Raw genomic sequence first — 26,906 nt, 5'->3', positions numbered from 1 at the left:
GCTCAGTTGGTAGAGTGGTTGCCTCTGAAAGGCAAAGGTCCCGAGTTTGAGTCTTGGTCCAGCACACAGTTTTAATCTTCTAGAAAGTTTCAATCCAACAAGATCTTAATGCGATACACTCACACACCTACTAGTGCCCTCAACAGAGTAGCAATGTGTTTTGCTAAGGTATATGGTGTGTAAGGTTAAGAGAAACCACATCCTGTGGGCCTTTGGAATGCCACGTAATCTAGAGGGAACAGCACAATAAGAATTAAGTCTCTGGTAGTCTCTTGCAACAAGAATTGTTTTTTCAGGAAATTGTTAGTCTTCCTCCAACCCATTTTTTCAGTTCAGCATTGAACCTCTGATATAATGAATCAGTTAGTAAAGACTACAACTCTGGAAAATAACCCTGCTTGTCCCACACAACTACAGCATTTCCCTTGTCCATGGGTAGGATAACAATATCAGGATCCACCCAGAAAAATGCAAAGCAGCCGTTTCAGCTTCTGTTATATTACTCTGCCCAAGTGAGCACATGACATTCTTCTCCCTAATGTCCTTGGCAACATCAGGAGGTAATTTAAAAACAACCTGTTTGACAGAATTTATTAAATCAACACTGGTATGCCCTTGGGTATCAGTGCAAAGTTTAAACCTTTTCCAGGCACTAATAAAGCTGCAACATCCAAAGTTTTCACCATGAGATTGACCACTGAATGTTGAGATATAGCATTAGATATCTTCTGGGAATTGCTCTGCATACCAAAATTTTAGATGTACTTGCACGGTACTTTCTGGTTGCATTGGTGCCTTGTAAATCACAGTGTGTGCACCTGGTGGTTGTTGATGACATCTGATTCTATACCTCTAATTTGTTTGAACACCGATAAAATAATCGAGAAGCTCAGTTCAACATGTTATGCCCTTAGAACCACTTCTCACTGTATCAACCAGAAGGCAATAACGTTTTCTTATTTTTGGTATTTTCACTCCCTGTTATCCCAAGAAATTATCCTATGAGGCAGAGCCTCTTAAGTCAATAACATGTTTATTCAGCAGAAACAAGCAGTAAGAATATTACATAAAGTAGATAACCATGCATCTTGCAAAAGCCTTTTTATGTATCTTGTAATTATATCTCTCAGTTCTTAATAAATTTACCCCTTCATGGAGTGTGCTGCTGATAATAAAAATCAGTATCAGTTGAACTGTGAGTTACACAGTCAAAATAAAAAATTGCAAAAGTAAGGTTCATGTAGACTTTGCCCTCTTGCCTAGGGAGATGCTGGTTCACTTCAGTAATGTTTCTCCATAACATCACTATGATATGTACACGTGCATTTTTTACCATCAGGGATGTCTATTGACTTTCAGGGTCATATCGTGTCTGCGTGTGGTGAGCTTCCCGTGGAATGGTCAGTCATCCATCTTGTGTTTACAGAGAGCTGACAATTTCACTTGAGAGTTGATACCATCATCTTGTTGATTTATGCCATCATCTATGGAACATTTTTGTAATTGCAGTTTACGTATCGAAAATATTGGTTGCTGTTTTCATTACCTGTGTATACAAGAACAGATTTGACTGCCAGGGACGTCTATCAACTTTCATGGCCATGTTGAGTCTGAGAGCAGTGAACTTCTTGTGGAATGATCAGTTATCCATCTTCTGTTTACAGAGAGCTGTTACTGCTGATGGTCAAAACTGAGGTCATGGACGTGTCATAGTGACGTAATGGAGAAGCGTCACCTACGTGAATCTAGTGTCTTTCTAGGCAAGACCTAGGGTTCATAATGGGTTTATGTACTTTCATGGGAAGATTTTCAACAAGTTCCCATCTAACATAAACCAATAAATCCATGCCAGTTGAAAAGAAAATTAAAAATTGCCATCATTAGCTACACTTTCTACAAATTATCTGAATACCTAGTTTCAGGAATTAAAAAGTTTGTTATGCTTTGATTAAAATAACTTGTGATTGATGTTATGGTGCATCAAGTGATAGGGGGCAGCTGCCAGCCAGCTGTAGTTCTTTCTCTAGCACCATATGCTTACTGTGCAGACTGTTTTGTAGGTGCATACAGCACTTTGTCAAGCATGATTGGCAGCATGCCAGAAGCTGCATGCTGGCAACACTGTCCTCCGTCACTGCAATCTGTCAATCACAGTCATTTTAATCAAATTATAGGTACACAGTAAGTAGCAGAGTTTGTTATAAAGCTGCATGGCAAGTATTAATGTACTGTAAATAGGACTAGGTATTTACAGATGTAAGATAATGCTTTCTTTGAAATATATCATAATCAAGTAAATATTAAATTACTTATATAAGACATCTGGTATAGTTGTGGAGACAGTGACCTTTTTCAAAGTAGTAGCATTCTTTCTAATTTACTTGATTAAATTCATCTAGCATAAGCAAGAATAGCATCAGGTAGTATAGTGATAGTTTATTGTCAATACAGTATACAAATTCAGTTCTATGATCTATTTGTCTTTTGTTCATGTGTATCTTGATTCATTCCTCATCCTGACAGTTCTCCTTCTTGGAACTCAATCAATGAATGAATCAAGAAATGCATGTGTTGATTTCACTAAACTTATGTGTAATACACAGTGCCTGTCCAAGAATTTAACATAATCTGTCTCACTACTAATATCATCATGGAGTTAAATATCATTTCTGGTACAAAGTTTATATATTTCATGTCTAATAATACCCAATATTGCTTTTATGTTGTTGTTAGAATTTTTAATTGTTGTGCACAAACTGTGGTTTTGACCATTTTAATGCACAAACTGTGGTTTTGACCATTTTAATGTCACTGTGAAGAATTGTGCAATACAGTTTGTAGGGCACCTGTAAGTCTTCAGTAGAGTTAGTCTTTTATTACATTAAATAACACAGTCTTCTCGTGGCACTAAGTACTTCCAGTTCAGGTGTTAGCCACCCTATCTTTCAGATTCTATTGTCCCATACCTGTTGTGTAGGGAAACAGCATCCACAGTGTTGGAAGATTTTTTTTGTTTTGTTTTTTAAGGAAAGAATTAAATATCTCATCTATTGTGTGTCTTTGCTAAAATTTTTCCTAATGTCTGTCCAGTAATTTCTCATGCATTGCACACAATTGCCCTTGCCTGCTGTCAGAATGAGATCGGCAATGCCACATTTGTATCCCATCCACCCGCTGCCTCACAGACCCAGCCATAAGGCACATTTCCCCAACTTTTGTTTCCACTTCCCTTCTTCTTTCTGCCCTTGCTTATTCCACCTGACACAACCAAAAGCTAGCAAATTTCTCAGTCTTGTTTATTTGTCTGTCAATAACTCAGTGTATGAGGGGGGACCCAAAAGTAACCGGAATCGCAATGCTGCACATCGTGTACTTGTAGTAGCAGGTTGCGCCGCCAGAGGGTTGTAGTTGGAGCTCTGCTGAGTCATTCTGCCACGCGGCGTCACCCAACAGTGAGAAGTGTGGTTTCTTTGGCAGTTCTTTGAGTGTGCGTACTGCGTACAATGCAGACATGACACGAGGAAATGGCTAGTTCTTACGAACAACGTGTGGCAGTTAAGTTTTGTTTCTTGCTCGGCAAGAACTCAGCAGAAACTGTTGCGATGAGTCGGAGAGCCTACAAAGACCATGCTCTTAGTAAAACGCAAGTGTACGAATGGTTTTCTCGGTTTAAAAAGGGAGAAATGGTGGTTGAAGATCAGCCCCATTCCGGTCGACCTTCAACTGCTCGAAGCGAAGACAACATCGACAAAATCCGTGATCTCATTAGTGAAGATCGACGTAGGACAATCGACCAATTCGAGAACTTGTCCGGGTTGTTCTGGAGCTCAATTCAGTGCATCTTGAACATCAATTTCGGGATGCAAAGAGTGTCAGCAAAATTCGTGCTGAAGCTTCTTACCAGGGATCAAAGGGATCGTTGCGTTCAAGCCTGTCTCGAAATGAAGTGGCCATTCAAAGATTATCCACATTTTTTTCAATAAAATCATTACAGGTGATGAGTCATGGTGATACGGGTACGATCCAGAAAGTAAACAACAGTCATCACAATGGAAGTCACCTGGCTCACCTCGACAAAAAAAGCTCGACAAGTGAAATCAAATGAGAAAATGATGTTAATCCGTTTTTTTGACATCAAAGGGATCGTACACTCTGAATTTGTCCCTGAAAACCAGACAGTAAACCAACAATTCTATTTGGAGATTATGAAACGGCTTCGCAGAAGTTTGTTGCAAAAATGTTCAGCTTTGTGGTATTCTGGCATGTGGTTCCTGCATCACGACAATGCTCCCGCACACACGGCTCTCAGCGTTCACCAGTTTTTGGCCTCAACGAAGACGACTACCTTGACCCACATGCCCTATTCACCGGATTTAGCACCCGCGGACTTCTTCCTATTCCCGAGGATGAAAAGAGACTTGAGAGGGAAGTGTTTTGCTGATGTGGAAGACGTAAAACGCAATGTCATGAAAGTGCTAGCAGGTATCAAAGAGGACGGATTTAAAAGGTGCTTCGAACACTGGAATGAACGTTTGGACAAGTGTATTAATGCTAATGGAGACTACTTCGAAGGAGATTAAGGTTGTATTAGAAAACAATAAAGTATATGCTTTCTAGAAAGAAATTCAGGTTATTTTTGGGTCCCCCCTCGTACATTAACCATTCGGTGAGTTGTTACCTTTATTCCTCAAATTATCAAACTGAAATTAATATTGAAACCCCTACATACAATGACTAGAAAGTTATTTCTACTAAGTCTTATTAGTAATATCTCTTAATTGCTTAAGGAAGTTTAAAACCATTGCTTCTGGGTGTCTGTACACTGTCAGAACTGATATCATGTATGTTTCCAAATCTGCTGCTGAAATATAGCACGCAAACAGCTGTTCAGCGCAATACTCATTTAAATCTATAGACTGGGGATTATTCCACATTCAGTCACATAACCACACTCTGTTTTCTTATATTATGCCTACAGTAATGGGATACTAATGTGTATCGATCTAATTGTGTCTGTTCAGTTTCTGTAAGTTCTGAATGATGTTCTGTTGTGCACAGCACATTTGTAGGAGTACATGCAGATTTTTCAGTGCCCTGTAATGGCATGAGAAACTCATCTTTCTTTTTTAATACGCTTTTTACATTTTGATAGAAAATGCCCAAAGCATTGCAATTATTACCATTTGTGCTGACTAAGCTGTCATTTATTGTCTCTCTACTGATTGTTGCAACTGTGCCTACAGTTATTCAGGCAGTGATGTCTTTCAAAAAAATTTATACTAAGAAACTGCAGTGAAAATGAACATAACAGAAATTGGGCAGTGTTCTGGTTACATGGAAAGGTTCTGGAAATTAGTCATTTAAGAAACCTCCTACAGAAAACATTCAAATGCAGACCATGCTGTGTGTGATTCAACTCATCAATCTCACCTTGTGTAAGTGTCCTAGTCTGTTCTGTGACTCCTGGAGCTCTGCAGTTACATGTACAACAGAACCCTTCAACCAGGACTTATTGTATCTATCAAAGAATGGCACAGTTTTTTACATTGGTGTGAGAAGCATTCCCATCTATATACCTCCTGATGTCAACTTCAGCTGTGTATTCAGGACTGTTCTGCCCCCCACCCCAGCCCCACCCTTAATAATACGTTACATTTACTGCAATCCATTAACTGTCCACAGGTTCAGCCATCATAGAATGTTGGCTGAAAATGTTTAAAATGCATTACTGCTCCCATTTACTCACTTTTCTTTTAGTAAATACCAACATAAAACTATCAAATAACAAGACAAGAAAAGGAAACAAAACATACTTACAGGGATTTGTGTGTATTTTGTGCAGGAAATATCTATAAATGCTAATAAAAATAAATTAGCTGTCAGGAAGGTGCATCTTGTTTTCTTTTATTTCTAGCATACTGTACAATATCTGGATGAGAATAAATATATCTTGCAAGTTGGTGTACTCCACCATAGGTATCTGCTCTAGTCTTTTTACACATCTCGAGCTGTGCTTCCTCTAAATTTGGATCACAGTCCACTATGTGGAAAACATGAATTAAGTGAGGATCTACAGCTCGAAATACAGATATGTTTTTTGCTGCTAAGATGAACTTATCAAAGAGGTCCACATCTTCTTTACCCCATCCTCTTATTGATGTATCAAAACCCCCTATTCTTCTTAGATCACTTTTATATACACTTGCTATTCCAAAACCATACTGTCTCCAGTAGCCACTGTCTTCAGTAATTCGAAAATGATTTGGTGAAGACACCAGTCCTTCTTCAGAATAAACAACACTTGGATCAAATTCACTAAACACAATAGGAAAATAAGCTTGTTTTCCTTGGATTGTATTAATTCGTATTCTTTCAAGTGCTGCAGATGTAAATACCATGTCCACATCTATGAAAAATATTAAATCATCATCTTTGCAATGTGCAGTTCCTATTTCTAACGCGATAGCTCGAGCAAAGGTGTCAAGCACAGGGTATATCGTAAGATCAGCATTACTGTATCTTCCCTGAAGTTTCTGCACAAGAGTCACTGTATCATTCAGTCTGTTCTCTTTATCACTAGGAAACAGAATTATTATAAGTGACACAGCTTCTTCATTCATCAGACACACTTCCTCAAACACAGACATAAATCTCTTGAAAGTGTTGAAGCGTCCAGACAATGGCAGTATAAAGTTTATCTTCTTGTCTCTGATACTTTGTGATTTATCTGAAGTCCGAGAGCCAAAGAGGAAGGGAAATGATTCCCCAATTTTGAGAAGACCATTCTCAAAGGCATCTCTAAATGATTTCTGAAGCCCCTGTAATTCTTCAACAGAAGCTTCATTTTCGTCCTGTAAAAGGCTTTGTACTTCCTCACCATCAACTGTTTCCCTAATTTGAAGACCTGTAGACATTAAAAATATTTGTTAGAAGATATATATGATACACATTTGATAAAACGTTACTGGAAATTTGAAGACTTTACAAAAATGAATTATGTCCTACAGTTTCCATTGGTTGTTCAAATATTAATTTTAGAAAATACAGTAACAAACAATTTTCAAAATAGGTCTATGGAAATTTGATACAAAGGAATAACAATCAAATATGATCTATAAATAATTTCTTTAGTCATCAAATGTGGAGTCATTAACATCTAAAAATAATAAATTAATTTAATGGTCATAATAGAATGCTTTTCAGCTGCTTTTTATAGAACACTGTGCCCTGAAATAGCAAATCAGACATTAAAAGTGTCTTCGAAAACAGCTAGCAAAATATTCTACAATTTTTGGAAACAGAGAGTTTATCCAGAACTTACTCTTCAAGACTTTCCTTGGTCTGCCTTCATATCAGTAATTTACATTCTATACAAAGAATGTGGTTTAATTGTCAGTAAGAGGTAAAAGAATAGGCATATTGTTACTTCTCATCACAATCAAAATTATAGCTGTAGGATGGAGAGTATACTCGATAAAGAAAGATTACAGGGGAAAATTTCGCATAGTTTATCACCTGCTGTGAGTGGCGGTGCTGCAAGCGATGCTGGACAGTGAGCAGAAACATAATCCATGGCTGTAGAGGATTCCACCTCATCATGCACCATCTCTGTGACTTAATTTAACCAACAAGGTGGACGTAAAAACATGAGCCTCAACAGTTTCACGATAGTCAGACTTGGCCCCTGATGAAAGTGATGTAGGCAACATCAAGAGCTTGGGATTTTATCCGAATTTGACTCAGAAAGCTAATCAAGAACTTTTTATTCAAGGGCTCCATCATGCAAGCTTTGTAACCATGTTTAATGCATGTTTCATACATAATACCTATCAGGATTCTAAACAAACTGACTAACCACCATTGTGTCATCAGATCTCACTATTATTATTTCTGGCTTGCATGCCAAAAGCTTCTATTTGTCACCTGTGAGCTATTACATTTAATGTTTTCCTCTGAGCTGTACTCTCTCTCTCTCTCTCTCTCTCTCTCTCACACACACACACACACACACACACACACACACACACACATACACACACACACTCACACACACCCATATATATTGCCCTATTTCCTGCCACATATGCTCACTATAGAATGCCCTGTGTCCTGTAGTAAGTTGACTACAGTTTTGTTTCATACTGTAACTGGTTATTTTTAGCTAGCTTCATGATGGGTCTCTGTATCTATTTGCATATGAAACAACAATAACAACTCATGTCATTTTCTCAAATATTTTGAAATATAATTTAGCAGGCAGGAAAACCTCAGTTGCAGATGTAGATAAATGTAAATGGACTAAATACCAGTTTGCTTTACATAAAGGAAATGGGTAGCCAACAGCTGGTTAGTTTCAAGTCCGATGGACCATTTTGCATGATAAATCACAATGGTGTGGAATGAGTTGTTTTACATTCACATTGCAAATTAATTTGTTTATCTAGGAGAATACTGTGATTCACACAGTCAAATGCCTTAGACAGGTCACAGAAAATATCAAATGGCATCATTTTATTATTTTATGCTTATAAAAAGAACATGTAAATGGTGTTCTCAGTAAAGAACTCTTCTTAATCACAAATTTTGAGTTGCTGAGGTGTGATACTATTCTAGAATATATCATCTTCTCAAAAATTTTGAAAAAAGATGTCAGTAGTGAAACAGGTCAGTGGATATTGGCATTTCTCGTATCACCTTTCTTAAAGAGGTGTTTAAAAATGGCATATTTCAGTCTCTCTGGAAAAACGCCTAGAGTTGGTGATGCATGACATATTTGACATAAGACTGGGCTTATTATTTGGTAGTGATGCATTACGTATTTCAGATAAGACTGGGATTATTATATGGGAACAAATCTTTACTATTATATTGAAAACGCAATCAAGACATATGAGAGAACTTGTAATTTTCTTAATTAAATTAATTGCTACCTAGAGAACTTGTAATTTTCTTAATTAAATTAATTGCTACCTATGAGTCATCATTTGTAGCCTTTCCATTCAGTTCAGTGGTAATATTGTCCTGTTTTGTGGCCAGCTGTCCTGTCTCTCATTTCACTATATTCCATGTAGCCTTAAAGCTGTTGTCAGGATTATCAATTTCTAACATTATGTGCATATTCCTTGATGGCAACTACTGCAGGATCTCTGTTTGTTCTTGCCATCAGATACACTTCACATTTCCTTTCACAAGACCCTTTAATCCCTTTAGTAATCCGTGGTTTTTTACATGGCTGTTTAATGTCCTTTCTGATTAGCTTTTGTGGAAAGCAATTTTTGGATAGATCAGATTTTGTTAGCATTTGGTTTATTATGAATTTCATCACAGGTCATCTCTTGTTAACTGTTCTTAAAAACATTTGCCCTGGAGTCATGAATTATCCTGAGGTGTATCCATACTGTAAGGCACTATGTTATTTATCCTAACTATTTTGCATCATGATCAGAGAGAGCATTTGTTACTGGGTCAACAGTTATTTTCTTGCTTTGAGCTTTACCAAAAAAAACATTATCAGTTAGAGTTTTACTGTCTTTACCCACCCATGTTGGAAAGTTGAATGGTGACATCAAATTGTAGGATCCAAATAAGACTTCTACATCATATTGCCTATCAGAGTCCTTTAGAAAATCTGCAGTGAAGTCACCACAAAGACTATTAACTGTTTGATGCTGTCTGACACATAACACAGTAAGGAATCCAGATTCCTCATGTTGTTGTTGTTGTTGTTCTTGTGGTCTTTAGTCCAGAGACTGGTTTAATGCAGCTCTCCAAGTCACTCTATCCTGTGCAGGCTTCTTCATCTCCAAGTAACTACTGCAACCTACATCCTTCTGAATCTGCTAAGTGTATTCATAAACAGTTCAAAATATCTCAATGGGGATCTATATGCAGTTACAATTAAAAGGGAACTATTTTCGGCATTAATTCACAAGCACACACTTCTATGCACTGATCACTACAAAATCTACTTGTCTCAGAGTTTTTGAACTTGTGTTCTGTCTTAACATATGTAACAACACCTCATTTTCCCATACTAGTTATGCATGAGTAAGCTGCTGAAGTTTAATCTTGTATATGAACTTATCTAATCCTATGGTTATTTGGTGCTCAGATAGGAACAGGATGTCTATTTCTTCAGACTTCTCTAAATTTTCCAAACAGACAAGAAGCTCCTCTATCTTATTACTAAGTACTTTAATATTTTAATGAAATAAGCTAACCTTACTTTTCTGAGCATCATTACACATTTTGTGGGGCTCTTCTGTTATTTTGACTTATTTAACAAAAAAAAAGAAAGGAAAAAAGGAGTCATATCTCTGTGAATGGCCTAGATGCAATAAATGAGAAACAATACCAAATGATACAAAAGTTACCTCTTTGTTGGTGACTGATGATGTGACATAGGACAGACAAGTGTACACACACACACACACACACACACACACACACACAGCCACTGTTGGCTTTGAACACTGTGGCAGGTATAGATCTTGGCTGGGGAGAAAGTGCATGTGCAGAAGATCTTTTGGCTAAGCAGGAGGAAGGATGGAAGGGTAGGGGTGGGAATGTGCAGGGGCATGGTGGGGACAGAATCATGGACTGCTAGATTCAGCACTGTGATGGAAAAAAGGGGAAGGGGGAAGCGAAGCAGAGAAATGGAAAGTATGTGTGAGACTGGAGTGGGAGCCAAGGAAGAGCTTAGGAGTATGTAGAGGACTGGAACTTGCAAAGGTTGAGGCCAGGAAGATAACGAATGAAGGCTCTGTTGCAAGGAGACTTCCCACCACTGCATTTCAGAAAACCTGGTGATGATGGGCAGCAATCATGTGGCAAGATCTGTATAGTACTCATTGAAATCAATTACACTGTGTTGCTTGGTATGCTTAGCAAACTAGATAGTCCAGCTGTCTCTTGGCCAATGTCTGGTAGTGGTCATGCATATGGACAGAGAGCTTGTTAGTGGCCATGCCCACGTACATTGTGCACCATGGTTGCAGCAAAGTTGGTAGAATACATGGCTGCTTTCAGGTCTGGTCCTATGACTGGAGTGGGCAGTTATGTATGAGACAAGTCTTGCATGGGGCAAGGGAAGTAATGATGATGTAGACTGCAGAAAGTATTTCACAATGTAAGATTATCATAAAATTTAAATGGTCAATTTTAGTTCTGAATATCATCCCTAGTAGTAAACAAATAATATTCCTAACCTTCCAATGTCCAAAAATTTTTTTCTGTAGCAATAATGTGTAATAGTTTTAAAAAATTCAAACCTGTAAATTGTTGCTGGAGATAAACATGCCTTCTCACAGGTACTGTCATTTTACGTCCACGATATTTCTTGTATACCATCAACAAATCAAGAATGTAATCTGCACCATACATGGGATTGACTCTGTGGTAGCCATAAAGAATCTCTCGATACTCTATAACTCTGCCTCGCTGCTTTGAGAACATGTTTATCATATCCATCACCTGAAATATTTGCAATACACATCAGTAAGAAAGTAATAATAAGATAATAGCAGCTTCCTTCAGTGTGATCAAGTACTTTTACTTTCTGATGAGGAAGCAATTCTTGCCCACCGCTGAGTGATATAGCAATTTAATACACACATGCACAAGTACACGCAAACCCCCCCCCCCCCCCAAAAAAAAAAAACACACACACACACGCACACACACACACACACACACACACACACACACACACACACACACACACACACATTTGTTGGAGAGGCAGTTTTCATCTCCAGTGCTTAGTGGTGCTGCTGTTGACAAAGTGAGTAAATTAACAAAACAAACATTCAGGTTTCTTCTGTTATGCAACACATCACACTCTGTGGAAATGTACCAGGTGAGTTAGTTTTGACAATTTTTGGCCATCTGTTCTGACAAATGTTTTCAGTGATCATATTACTTGCGTAAGTACTTGAAAAGTGACAGTCTGAATCAATGACAATAAGTGCATGCTCACAAATCATTCTCCTTTATTACATACATTATGTCAGTAGTGTAGGTGAAGTATTTAGTACTATAATCAGGTCCATGAACGATGGCTGTTTGTGCATGTCGAGGCATGGACAGGGATGTCATTGTTGACGATCTCAAGCAACAGTTGTGGTACACGCATGCACGTGCTTTCTGCTTGAAGGAACGGTATATACTGCAAATTATATCCCTTGCTTGCTTATATAGAATTTATCACTTACCATCACCATCAGCGAGGCAACTCTCAACAAATAAAATAGAAATTAACTAAACAGCTCTTTATGATCACATTTAATGCTCGCATCCTTGAGCAGTGTGCTGTTTTGCAAATCTATTAGTTCTAGTTGCATTTCTGAAGGAACAGTATCTGATACAACTGAAAATGGAATGGTAAGCAGCTTTAAATCATTTCGTAAGCATTGCATGCCCTGAAACCTCACCTCAAAACTTTGATGAAGCTGTACAATAATTTGTTGTTAATCATCAAAACTTTTTCTTCAGGCAATTGAAGGGATGAAAAACACTCAAAAAAAGTGTCTTTCCAAATTGCAAAAAATACATCGAGAACTTTGCCTCTGCTAAGCCACCATATTGTGCAGTGATAATGAGTATCATCATAGGCTGCAGAGCATGCAAAAAGCCTCTGAACCATTGGTGGTTGACACCACAGTGCATTACCAAACTTACACACTTTATCATTATGTCTGCACATTTCATACAAAGGGCTTCCTGGTGCACAAAACAGTGTATGGTTGATGCCTGGCTGGCTCCCAACCATTCATGGTGCACCATCTGTTGCCAAAGAACAGAGCCTGTCCCATGGCAAGCACATTTTCTACAGACTCACAGACAACCCCAAATTTGTAATTCCGAATTAATGCCCCTCACAAATATTGCAAGCTGAGCAATGTCTGTGACATCTGGTTTCCAAATTCATGCTTATATTGTGGATCTGATGAGACACCGTTTGCTTCGAGAGGCAAATGCCTTCAAATTTCATACTGTCTACTGGCACTAAGCACTAAACAGAAGTGTGCAGGTGTGATTTCACTAGGGGACCCATTGAGAATGGTGTTCCAGTTGTTGCAGTGATGTGTGCAACTTTTGTAGCTTGCTCAAAGTGCTGCATCAGTTGAATCTTCATCAACGTCAGCAATTACAATAGTTGCAGAACACAGACATAATACACGAAAACAATACATATACAGGTTGCAGAGAAGAAGTATGTATTCATTTATTGTGTCTATTTATTTAGCTTCAGATTTACCTGTTACTTAACTTCACCCTTCAGTGTGACAATGAGTTGCTTTATTACATTACTGTCCAGCTCATCGTACTACATTGAGTGAAGAGACATGTTGTGACACCGTATATTATACTTCTGCATAAGGGACATGTTGTGACACCGTATATTATACTTGTGCATCATATTCAGAACTTTACGATAAACAAGACAGTGAGGCACTCCGTCTTTCTCAGCAAACTGTTCTTCCCAGCATGACGAAAATGGCAAAGGGTTGCTTCTAGAACTTATTGTCATCATCACACCAACAGGTGCCGATGCTCCATGGGGCTGACTTGGAACAGCCTGTGCTAGTGGGACACTGAGGTAGAGAGATTGTAGGACCATGCAAATATGTTATAGGGTTAGTTCACATCTGAGCAGATCAACAGAGAGGTGGTTTGTGTGTGTGTGTGTGTGTGTGTGTGTGTGTGTGTTTGAGATTTTTCTGTTGATCTGCTCATATGTGAACTGACCCTCTAACATATTCCATGGTCCTACAGTACCTCTGACCTGAGTGTCACACAAATAGCAAATACACTCCTGGAAATGGAAAAAAGAACACATTGACACCGGTGTGTCAGACCCACCATACTTGCTCCGGACACTGCGAGGGGGCTGTACAAGCAATGATCACACGCACGGCACAGCGGACACACCGGGAACCGCGGTGTTGGCCGTCGAATGGCGCTAGCTGCGCAGCATTTGTGCACCGCCGCTGTCAGTGTCAGCCAGTTTGCCGTGCCATACGGAGCTCCATCGCAGTCTTTAACACTGGTAGCATGCCGCGACAGCGTGGACGTGAACCGTATGTGCAGTTGACGGACTTTGAGCGAGGGCGTATAGTGGGCATGCGGGAGGCCGGGTGGACGTACCGCCGAATTGCTCAACACGTGGGGCGTGAGGTCTCCACAGTACATCGATGTTGTCGCCAATGGTCGGCGGAAGGTGCACGTGCCCGTCGACCTGGGACCGGACCGCAGCGACGCACGGATGCACGCCAAGACCGTAGGATCCTACGCAGTGCCGTAGGGGACCGCACCGCCACTTCCCAGCAAATTAGGGACACTGTTGCTCCTGGGGTATCGGCGAGGACCATTCGCAACCGTCTCCATGAAGCTGGGCTACGGTCCCGCACACCGTTAGGCCGTCTTCCGCTCACGCCCCAACATCGTGCAGCCCGCCTCCAGTGGTGTCGCGACAGGCGTGAATGGAGGGACGAATGGAGACGTGTCGTCTTCAGCGATGAGAGTCGCTTCTGCCTTGGTGCCAATGATGGTCGTATGCGTGTTTGGCGCCGTGCAGGTGAGCGCCACAATCAGGACTGCATATGACCGAGGCACACAGGGCCAACACCCGGCATCATGGTGTGGGGAGCGATCTCCTACACTGGCCGTACACCACTGGCCATTTCTTAGTCACTTGACTAATTTCATTGTACCAGCCAAAGCTTCTAAGCCTTATTTAAGAATGAAAAGTCTTTATGAAAGTATTCTTCTTCATGATTTATAACTACAAACACATTCTGTCCTGATATAAATGATCTGTTACTATTACTGAAGGAAGGCTAGTCAGGAGGATTAGGTACCTAAGCTCATGTGTTTGCTGGGTTGTTTTACTCCTGATAGTACAACCCATTGTGCTGAAAGTGTTTTTGTTTGTAAACTGTAAACAATTTTGTTCCCAGGAAAAGCTAGGGATTTATACAGTCCACATAAGAGAAAGTCTCATTTGCCTTGTAAGTCTACGATAACTGTTGTGCAGCAGGTGCCCCAGAGGTTCATGTCAACAGCCATTCACCGTACCAACATCTAAGCACATCTTATGACTTTGGATTTTATATCTATATAAGTTTGCATCATCCTCATAATCCATGCAGCTAAGGCAAGATCCCCAGTTTTTACAAATCACAACATTCCACTGTCACATAGTGTACTGATCTCTGAAGCACATCTAGAAACTGGTAACACTTACTAGTTCTCAGCTTAAGAATTCCAGATTCATCAAATCAATACCCAAATAAAACTAGCTAAGTGTCCAAAGATGTTCACAAAGTTCACGACACAGGGGGTACATGTGGCTTATTTACTGCTGTTATGTAATGAACAGGTTAAAGTTAATCTCAGATTGGAAACATTAAACAAAAATAAGAAACAGCAACCACTCATCTGTAACTGATTGATGTGAGGTACATAGACACAAATAATATAACAGAAATGTTACTAACTTTCAATTTACTGTTCTTATTTTTTTATAAGTACACACAGTCACCTAAACATATCCATCTACAGCTGTGGTGCAATTACTTGTGTGTATGTGTGTGTGTGTGTGTGTGTGTGTGTGTGTGTGTGTGTGTGTGTGTGAGAGAGAGAGAGAGAGAGAGAGAGAGAGAGAGAGAGAGAGAGAGAGAGAGAGAGAGCACTTAACTAGGTTTCAAGCTACTGTTCTTTTCCTTGTGTAGTGTCTTTGTTTTGTTATGTGTGTGTATATGCCAGACATCTGTCAGCTACAGCTGAGTGATCACCTTTCCTTGTTTTTATTTATTTTTTTGCTTCCCGAAATTACTGTTGTTGTTGTACCCTATCCCAGCTTCTGTAGAGATGAGATATTGGTACATTAGTTTATTGCAACAAGTTGGATGCAAAAATACCAGTTCCCCATTAGAATTCCGGGACAACATGAGGATTTACATGATGCAGACACATGGGGAAGCCTGATTGCCACTTTAGGAGATATAAGAAAAGTACAACTCTCCATCGCAGTTGGACCTAATACTCATTCACAATGGTTTTGCATTCTCAGTATGTGAATATAGCAAGCAACACGATCTTCAACAACATGCACTAATTAAATTTGTTACAATTTAAATGTTTGGATCCAGCAAACAGGTCTCCATGTGAATCAATAAAGTAAGTAAATAAATAAAAGTCAAAAGTAGAATCACTTAAGAAAGTAATTTCACTATAAGAACATCAGATATATTGTACCTTTCACAGAATATTCATATTCTCATATGGATATCATTTCTTACATTTCAGTGTCCATATCTTAACTTTAAACTCCATGTTTATCGATTTGCACCTACAACTTACCTTTCACATGTCTATATAATCTATACTTTTTTCTATTCTACATTAACTGATCATCTTACGCTCTCCATATAATAGAGGGTGTTACAGAAAAAATTGTCAGTATTCATGGACGTGACACTAATGATCATTTGAAACCAAAATGTCTAGTAAACATGGGTTCTAAAATGCATACCATAGAGCTGTAAGCACTCCTCCACCTCCAATTGTGTGAGACAAATCTCTTCTGCTGCAAGCTCTTTGCTTTCCTATTTTGGGAAGAGGTAGTATGAACCGAAACAACAAAAAATTGTGTAATAAAGATGGGCTCTAAAATGCATAGCTTAAGAGCTATGAGCACTTATTCAGTAGAAGAAATGTGTTCCACAGTAGCAGAGATGAACAGATGCTCATAGCTCTTAATGCAAGCATTTTAGAGCCCATTTTTACTAGACTGTTTCACTCTGAATGACTATTTGTGTCATATCCCTGAATATTGACCATTCTACCTGAGACACCCTGTATAGTCTGCTGCTCTGATCTTATCCAGGTATTTACTCCCCACTAGCAGTTTGTGCCTTCCCCCAGTATTAGTAATAAATTATGACATGTAGAACCCCACAACCAAAACATATTAGTTTCTCATTTCTGCTCCCCCACCCCCCACCCCCTTTTTTCCCATTCTCCCTTCACCAGCTCAATTTTGCTATGTTATCTCTCCTACTTTTTTCAATGTAAGGCTTCAGTTTCTTTCTAGTAACATTCATTAACACATTCTTATCAATCTCCTCCTCCTTCCTGTTCACACTTTTTAAGATCTATTGCACAATTTGCATTTTTTCAGTATTACCTCAGATATTGCGAAAAACAGGAAAGGAGTCACTCGAATTATTATTTTGTACCAACTGGTTTCTCCATTTTTTTACATATATTATTTTGTTACTTAGGCATGTGTCCAAATTATTATTTACCTCTCGTACAACATCCTCCAGGCCTTCCCGTAGTGGAGTTTCAATGCGTCTTCGTGGATTGTTGTTAGTATCTGAATAAATTGATCGGGATATGAAGTCCCACTTCAGAATGTCTTGCTCTCGACGGGGATGAAACTTGTGAAGACTGGGGTTAAGTCCTGTAAATACACAGATTTTCTGTGACTGTTAAATGAAGAAAGTAATTTTACACTCAACAAAACAAAATCATCAGAATTAATCAATAAATTATCACAACTATGACAGAATTAGTGATAACATGAAGGCATCAACATTCCTTCTTGTCTTTTGCAACCAAGACCTGTTCAGAGTGGCACTCAAAACATTTTAATGAAAGATCTAATTTGCAATATTACTCTTTTTCTTAGAAGGGCCCCATTTTGGTCTGTCAAGGGCATCGTCATAGGTGGCATTGATGAATTCCACCACATCCTTCTTAATATGGTCTGCCCATCATGTCTTGGGTCTGCCACATGTCCAAATGCATAGCTGTTCTTGCCACTGAGTCTGATTTAGTGCACATGAGGTGTCAGTACCATCTTAAATTGCTTTCTCATAGTCAGTCTGAGATCGGTCCAACTCCAAGTTACCGTCGAATGTCGATGTTTGTTGCATGGTCAAATTAGATAAGCCCAGGGGACCATCAGAGCACACACATTTACATCACATGGAGAGCCTGCTCGTGCTTCATCGTCATTGGCCAACACACTGACCCATAAAGTGCGACTGGGTATACTACAGTTCTATTGAGGCATAAAGACATAAGACAAGCACACAGGATGCCAGTCACCTGGCACCATTTCATTCAGGCTGTGTTAACATGGGCATGGACATCCGGTAACTTTGATATGAGCAAGCCAAGATATTTGAATTGCTCCACTTTCTTCAGGTCATCTCCACTGACTCTGATGGTCCCATCGGCTTGAATACTACACTCCATGTATTCTGTCTTCTTGACATTCAGTTGCAGGCCGAGTTTGGCAAGTCACTGATTGCATTGCTGCATCTTTCCCTGGAGATCTTCATGCCTCCCAGTAAAACATCATCAGCATATAGGAGTGACCAAGGATGGGGTGACTGTAGGTCTTATGTCACAGTGTCCATGCAGAGGATAAACAGCAGGGGTGACAGTGCTGAACATTGATGTATTCTGACACTGATAGTAAAAGGAAGTGATGTTCCCAGTGCACTTTGGACATTGCTGAGACATTTTGATACAGCAGTTAGACCCATCAGACATAGGTTTCAGGGACATTTTGAGATCGTAATGCATGCCGAATAAGCTGATGCGGGACATGGCTGAAGGCCTTTTCCAGATCTAGGACTGACATACAAAAATCATTGTTCTTCTCAAGGTGTTTCTCAATAAGTGATCGAGTGGCATGAATGGCACCTGTGGTTACACTTCCTTTGATAAACCCACATTGATTTGGGGTGATAGAAACAACTGTGTGGAGCTTGGAGTCTATAGCATGCTCAAAGATCTTCAAGGCAGCAGTCAAATTGGTTGATACTGCGAGCATTTTGTCACATCACCTTCTCCCTTCCAGATTGGCAATGTGACACTAGTTGTCCAGACTGATGGGACTATATCTTCATCAGTGATTCTGTTGTAATATTACTAATACACTAAAATGAGCATCAAAACAAGAAGCTGATGTAGAAAGGAAAGAAGGAAAAGACTTTCCATCAACATAAATATTACTAGAGACTTATGATCTCAGTAAGACAATGATGAGGAAGGAGATATGCAATGGAATTACTGCTGGATCCATCCAGACACTTGCTGGAGGCAGTAAATAGTAAAACAATTGAACCCTGACTGATTCTTACATATTGTGTGTAGCTGCATTCAGGGAAATAGCATAGTACATAAGAAACTAGATTCACATTAAGAATGCAAAATAGAATCTTGCTGAGAATGAGAAGTACACTTTTACATTAATTCAAAAGCTTGAATTAGAAATCAACAAGTGTTTTCTATAATAGTAACAGGATGAAAGGATATAAAAGGTCTGGAAGAAGAGTTCCCTACGCATGATGTGGCAGTGGTAAGCCAGAGCTCCTCTAAACTGCTTTTATAACATGCCATGAGAGGAAAGTAAGAAATTTTTACTTGTCTCCACCATTTCCCTCGCACTTTCCCTTGTTACATCAGAAAGCCCTTCATATTATTCTGATTTCATAAGGTCACCTTTATCATCAGCTTCAGTGAACAAATAACTTATGGGAATGCATCATTGAGTGATTTCTTTGACGGCTGTCAATATTTTAATAGGTGCACACCCTTTCATTTTCAAGGCAAAAATATGATGAGAGACTGCTGTGTAAGGAAATTTAAAACCTTGGTATGCAGAGCATATGCAGGAATATATCACTCACACACACACACACACACACACACACACACACACAGAGAGAGAGAGAGAGAGAGAGAGAGAGAGAGAGAGAGAGAGAGGAGGGGGGGGGGGGGGGGGGTAAGAGTGTAAACACTAATATCACCACACAGCCAAGGATGACCAATGTCAGAAATTGTCAATGGTGAATATTAATATCCCATGGTTGAGATACTATTACTCTGTCACTCTGTGGTCTGACCAGGGAAGGAGCATAATTTAAGCCAAGAACCTTCATCTCTAAATGTCACTTACTACTTTAAATTAAACTGCTTCCTTAATAACTCTATCCCAATAGCTGTGTGTCAGAGTTCCCATGTCATTATATTCCATAGGATGACTGGTACCAAGGGCAATGTTCTGCAATAGTAGATTTCCTCAGCTGTTGTAACAGTGTATGATGCTTATGTTCAACATTAGTGGTCATCTTAGATCCTCAATGTGTGACCACAACTTCAAGAAATATGATAGACACTTGCATTACACAAACATTCAAACTTCGCCAAATTTCTGTAGTTGCCTAGCATTAGGCAAAGTTTGAACATTTCTGTAATATGCTGTCTAATATTGGATCCTATGTTGATGTTCTGTGATCAGTCTCATGGAGACAGCTTTTGACAACACAGCAGTATCTGTGCTAGGGAAAGGTTTAAATTTTGCACTAATGCCCAGGTGTTATTAATTATAGATTTTATTAGTTCTGTCAATTAGGCTGCTTTTAAACTACCTCTTGATGCTACCCAGGAGGTTAGGAGAGAAGCATGTCATGTGCTGACTAGGGCACGTTCACACAGAAGTACTGTATCAGCAATAACAACTGAGGTAACTGGTTTTCATTCACTTAGAGTGGATCCCACTATTATTAACTTACCTGTTGACAAGGGCAATACCACATTTGTATTGGGCAAGCAGGATTACATCCAGAAGATGCAGTGTTACGGGATTCAGTGTGTCGCAGGATATGTGCTGATCTGACAAAAGTGTTGAGAGAAAGACTACCAACCTTCTGAAGAGAAGTTTTTTGTTACAGGTGATTATCAAGAGCCTTGATTCTCATTCTGCTATCACCCCTACATGATATGGTCTACCAAAGAACCGCAAAGGAGGTGTTCCTCTTAGACCTACTGTCAGCAATATTGGTGTTCTAACATATCACGTAGCAAAACAACATATTACTCCAGTAAGCCCACTAGCAGGCCAGTGTGTGCATCACATTAAGAACTCAGTGGACTTCTTATGTCAATTAGAGGAATTATTTTTGAATTACTTTCGTATTATAGTAAGCTTTCATGTAGTCTCTCTCTTCACTCACATTCCTTCACCCAATTTTTTAAATGATTAATTGAGGTTAGGTTTGGTGTTGAATTAATGAGCCTATTTCACATGTGTTGATTTTCACTTACTTTTTATTCAGTGACCAGTACTATAAACAGGCAGATGGAGTTGGAATGGGGAGTCAGTTGTCATCTGTTATTGCCAATTTGAAAGATTTTGAGGGACAAAAATTGGACTCCATAGCACTGAAAGCTGCACTTTTCATGTAGATGATATTCTGTTGTTTGGCCTTATAGAAGTGAAAATTTAAGGAGCTTTAGTTGTCAGCTGATAGCTGTTACCATCCATCTCAGTGTAAAGGGGTTCTTTGTACCTTTATTCACAGAACTCATGTCATTTCAGACCATGTAATGTCATAGGTCTTTTCAGTATCAAAAATTATTCCTATTAAGTGCTGCCTATGCATAAAAGGCTCTGGAGGTTATTAGATTGTAAAGTGTTGAGCGATACCTGCTGAAACACACTGAAGATAACAGAGATCTCTTTTTGGTTTCCAGTCAATACTAAGCAGCTGTTGGTCATCTATTCTAATCTCTTCTCTATACATCTGGTCGGTGCTACATTACAACAAATGCTTCAGCTGCTGTGATTCTTCCTAGTATTCAAGGGGGGGGATCATGATTGCTTTGCTCCAAGAATCAGGGTATTGTCCCTCAGAACACATTTTGCTGAAAATCATGAGCTGGTAATTCTACAGCTCAGTATTCAAATATCAGAACATGTCATGGTGCACTTTATCCAGCCCTGATGATGTACTGTGAACCACAGATGCTGGAACTCCTCCATACAAAAGGGGTGCTTGTACTTTTCACTGTTACTGAAGCTTAACTACATTTGTATCCTCTCAGCCAATTCCCAACTGCATTCTAATACTGGGTCTTTATTGGCATTAGATATAATTTGTTCAGAGTATTGTGTCTAATCTGGGCTATGGATTCTGTGTAGTGATTAGAGCATTATTGTCTGCAGTGCACTTGTTATCTTTCCCAGTAATCTTTCTCAACTCCTGTACATTTGCTGATGGTGTAAATTGTCAATAAATTATAAGAATTCTTGTCAAGATTGCTCTCTCTGATAATTCACTGAGCATTGGACCTAACAATGTGAAAGACTGCAAAATTGTCAACAGAAGGACTGCAGTGGATGTTTTACACTACTGCCTGCATGTCCCTGATGGCTAAAAGATACTCCTCGCTCCACCATGGGGCTGTCTGTCTGTCTGTCAGTTTAAAGAAACAACTTTGGGATAGAGACATCAGCAATATTCTAAATGACAACAGTGACATGTCCTACTATAGCCTTGATGCTATATTTCCATTAGAATGGAAGTCAGGTTGCTGTGTAGTGTCCTGCTGGCTTTGTTTCAAATCAATTTAGGTTGCTTAGGTGGCATATGCTGATGTATGTGGCAGGTGGAGCCAAATGGTAAAATGATCACTAGACTGCAAGTCAATGTCGCTTCCCAGAGAAGAGTACTAGTTAGTGTAGGTGAGAAAAGTGACAAGTCTGGCTGTGGATGATCTGTTTGCAGTGTTGAGCTGTGTTGCTTTCCCTATATTGTGTGTGTGTGTGTGTGTGTGTGTGTGTTTTAGAGTTAAGAGGTGCTAAACAGCACCTTCCAAATATTAAAAGAAATAAAAGGGCTAAAAATTTTGCCACACTGAAATGAGTAAACCTACAAAATGGCATTCACTCCTACCTCATTTGCACTGACCCACACCATCATTCCATCTCACACGCTATAAGACAATGGAGAAGTGGTGAAAGGTGCTATATCTGGGATTAGAACATAAGTATAATGACAAAGAAGCTAAAAAACAGCTGAGGGAAGTGTGACTGGCTGACCACTTACAAAAAAACAAGGGTGAATCAGTCGCCCAGTTAACATTAAGAACATCTCCCTAAGATCTTGGGAAACAATTTGGACATATAACAAAACCTTAAAACTCTAACCACACTTGTTTGAATACCACTTAAAAATAGAAGGCAGACCTGTCAGCAAATCTGCCACTGCCCTCTGGTTTCAAAATAAAAGACAGTGTAGTAAAATGTTGTGCATAGCAATCTGTACACCACACATTGGAGGGTACTCTCGCCGGAGCAAGAAGCCATGTGTTATAGGGCAATGGCCTATGTGAAGACAAGTAAGGAGGACCTCATCCCACCCATATGGCACTTTGCTAGATGCACCTTCTTCACATTAACGTATGATTCTGTACCTCAACAGCAAGGCAATAGCATGCAGAGGGTGACACAATGAACTAACTGAGGATTACAATATGTCTCCTTGGCTGCTGCATCTGCCCTTTCATTCTCTATTGGCACCCAACAGAAAGACACCTTCTTCCGCAGTATTTGTAAATGGAAAAGGGCATCCTGGATGTCCTGGACTACTTTATCAGCCGGATACTAGTGTTGCAGGGACTGGAGGGCACTCAGAGAGTTGGAACAGATGAGGAATTTAGCAGGCACAGCACATCTCATCTGCTCCAGCACCCTCAAGATTGCAGCTAATGCAGTATCAAAGACAGTGGAGTCTTGAGGCAACTGATTCTTGAGGACATGATCAGGAAAACAACAGAGTAGCCCACAGTAGCCCTCTGTTTAGACCCATCTGTGGGTGCAGGTATATAATTGTGGTTCTCCTTTAAAATGCCACAAAATATCATATTCAAAACATAAGCAGGAGTTCAATCTCTCCTTTACTGTGCTAAATCTAAAAGTACTCTGGGCCTCTGAAGTAACCAGGAGTTTCAATCAGTTAAAACCTTGTATTTGAGCCTGTACATGCCCCACACCAAGGGAATCCAGAACACACTTCTCACAGATCCCAAATGGCCTCACTGCCTGATGATGATTGCTAAACGGCATTCCATAGTTGGACAAACAATGATATGGTACACTGGGGAAGTAGTGAAAAAGGTACACGGTTGATGCACTATGAGGAGGTGTCATTGGATGACAAGTGGCGGTTCATCAGTCTCAGCATGGATACTGAATATGGAGCTGGTCCTGCACCTCTGGCCAGCCTGATCCCCTGATGGTATACAGTGTTAATTGTCTTCAGGTAAGAAGGCCTTGCTGAGCTTTACTCTGTGCAGCCACAATCATATGTAGGCCCTATAGAACCACTGCAGATGTGCCCTGTCTGTCCCCCAAGACCTGTGACTAAGACACTTGAAGATGTTCAGTGCTTTCTGGGTCCTTGCCTTCAGGCCCTTTAGGTGTGGTAACTACAACAGTTTTGCAACAAAACTGAAGCCCAGAAACTTCACAGTCTTTGAAAGGAAGAATAATGTCCCACATATGCAATTTGGGTAAGTTAAAAAGATGATGAGAATGATTAAAATGAACACACACACACACACTTTTCTGGGGAGTCCACCCACTTAGCTGAGTGGTAATGTGTTTGCCTCCCACACAGTGAGCCCAGGTTTGATTCCCAATTGGATTGGAGATTTTCTCCACTCATGGACTGGGTGTTGTATTGTCCTCATCATCATTCATCATCACTGACATGCAAGTCGCCCAATAATGTGGCATCACCTGAAATCTCCCAGCCATCAATGCCACATGATCATTTCTTCCCCCCCCCCCCCCTTCCCCCTCTTGGATAAAATGTGTAACTAGTCTTTACAGCCCACATCTCAAACCTTTTTGCCATAAGTTGCAAATGATAACTTCCTACTTCAGTATTGGAGGAAGAGCAGAAGACCATAAAATTTTCCACAAATAAGAACCATTGGTCAGGACTCCTTACTGTTACTTACTGTTAATGGCTATGGCAAAGGGGGTGACACTTAAAACACTGCCCTGGGGAACACCATTCTCCTGCACGAAACTGTCTGATGGCACATCACCGAGTGTGTTCTAAAAAGATGTCTTGAGAAAAAGGAGTGAATGAAGCTGGGGATGGAGGTACGAAAGCCCCACTGGCGTAGCTGACTGACAATATTGTGGCTCTAAGCAGTGTTGTATGCCTTAATGACATCAAAAAAATACCCCTTGACAATGCTTTTGATGTAGGAAATCCTGCTGGATTTCCACCTCTGACAGGATCAAGTTGTCGGTCGACATCTCCTGAATCCAAACTGTGAGTGGCTAACGAGCCAACTGGTCTCTAATATCCATACCAGATGACAGTTGACTATGCCCTCTTGGATATTTTCCACACAGCTCATTAAGGCAACACTTCAATAACTACTGGCATACGTTCAGTCATTTCCTGGTTTGAGGAGAGGTATTCAAATTGCCTCTTGTTATGAGTCAGGCAATTGTTCTGTCAGTCATTCTGAATTACAACATAATAAGAGGATTTCCTTTGACACCGGTTGCAAGTACCATATCATGCTGTACCAGGTTTCCCTGTAGTGATGAGGCAGACATCAACAACAGAAATCTCTCCACTACCCAACCACTAGGATAAGTGCGTGTAGAACCCTACTGCAGATGATGTGCACTGAAATTTCCTAGGAGGAGAAAGGGACAGTGGATTTAATGGAAGAGGCTGTAAAGGAGCTGGGAGTTATAAGTGCACAGTTATACTTAATAGTGTTTAAAGTTGAACAGCTACTGTTTGAAGGTGGATGGTGAGGGTGACATGTACAGAACAGTATGTATCACAAATGAATTGTCCCACTCCACCTTTAGCCCTCCCACCTTCTGTACCACCTTCCTTGGATGATGTAGCCTTTAAATGTAGTGCTGTCTGAAGTTTTAAACCATATCTCTTGTATGCAAAGGCACACTGATCTGTCCTGAGTTAAAAACTTTACTTCTCTGAAACATACAGATTCCACAGCCATGTAGGAATCCTTAATCATAAGTAGTTTTCTTTCATCCTGTTTCTCAAGCCTTGAGGAGAAGCAGGATAATTTTCCATTTCATCAGCATATGTTTGCAGTTCTATCTCAGAGTAATTTTCATATGTTAATACTAACCTCCAGTCTGATGATTTTGTCCAAGGTTTCTTTGGATTTTGTCCATTGTGGGCATAGATTTTGCCTTTTGTTGTCGCAATGTAGGCTGTTTCCAAAAGGTTGAACTACTTCATGCATCTAGATTTTTGACTGAGATTTGTCTCTGCAGTTTGTTAGCAACCTATGCTGGAACTGGTTTCAAAGAAGCTGTCAGGTTAGTAGCATGTGTGTTATCACATGTTTCTGCCAAAATCTATTACTCGGTTTTGTGAAAAGCTGCAGTGAAAGTTAGTGCTACCATACCGAGAAGCAGCAGAGGAACATAAGAAAATAGTAGATTTCAGTGACTTATCTTATTTCTTTACCTCAGTAAACAAAATTATGTTGGTCACTTTAATTTTTGGATTTTCTCTTTCCTCTAGAAATACCAAGAAATTCTTGCTCCAAGTGAGCAGTTTACTCAAAAGTCTGGCATTGAACACAGGGGCAGTGCTTCATAGGGGTATCTTTCCTAAATTTGCACAGTGTTGCCTTGCCATTACATGCTAATGTGGTGTGACCACATCTTTGGCATTTATAACACTGCATCAGACTGAATACATGTTTTACTTGCCATCAAATAAACCTGGCTTTGATATGCTCTGTGAGAATAAGCCACTTGAATAACAGGGTGAAAGTGGCAGTCTTCTGTAGCACACCATACATTCTCTTCATGTTTCTGTCTTCCATTACACATTCCATTTTCCGGTCTTTTTGCAGTTCAGCGGCACCCATGTCCAAGATGTCACTACAACTTATCAATCCCCTTTCTGAATTTGAGGTGTGTTGTGTTTTTCTACTGCTATGGCACACTGATAAAAATTGATAGTGCGTAGAAGAGTGGTCACCTAGTGAGACATAGCAGATTTGAACAAAATCATTCCACA

At 39.8% G+C, this 26,906-nt stretch overlaps 1 protein-coding gene across 1 annotated transcript in view; it reads right to left on the bottom strand.

Moving 5' to 3' along the window:
* Positions 1–5,877: 5,877 nt before the first annotated feature.
* Positions 5,878–26,906, bottom strand: part of LOC124623195 (chondroitin sulfate synthase 1) — a 302,194-nt gene continuing 281,165 nt past the window's right edge. The window contains exons 6-8 of the mRNA XM_047149005.1: positions 17,313–17,470; positions 11,271–11,472; positions 5,878–6,904 (exon numbers count right to left, since the gene is read on the bottom strand). Of these exons, the coding sequence (XP_047004961.1) occupies positions 5,880–6,904; positions 11,271–11,472; positions 17,313–17,470 (1,385 nt within the window). The 3' untranslated portion in view covers positions 5,878–5,879. The remainder of the gene's footprint in view (positions 6,905–11,270; positions 11,473–17,312; positions 17,471–26,906) is intronic.

This window comes from Schistocerca americana, chromosome 7, assembly GCF_021461395.2.
Source record: "Schistocerca americana isolate TAMUIC-IGC-003095 chromosome 7, iqSchAmer2.1, whole genome shotgun sequence".
In the NCBI taxonomy this organism is placed as follows: domain Eukaryota; kingdom Metazoa; phylum Arthropoda; class Insecta; order Orthoptera; family Acrididae; genus Schistocerca; species Schistocerca americana.
The sequence above is the reverse complement of the archived record's forward strand: the minus strand, read 5'-3'. Positions and strand labels throughout refer to the sequence as shown.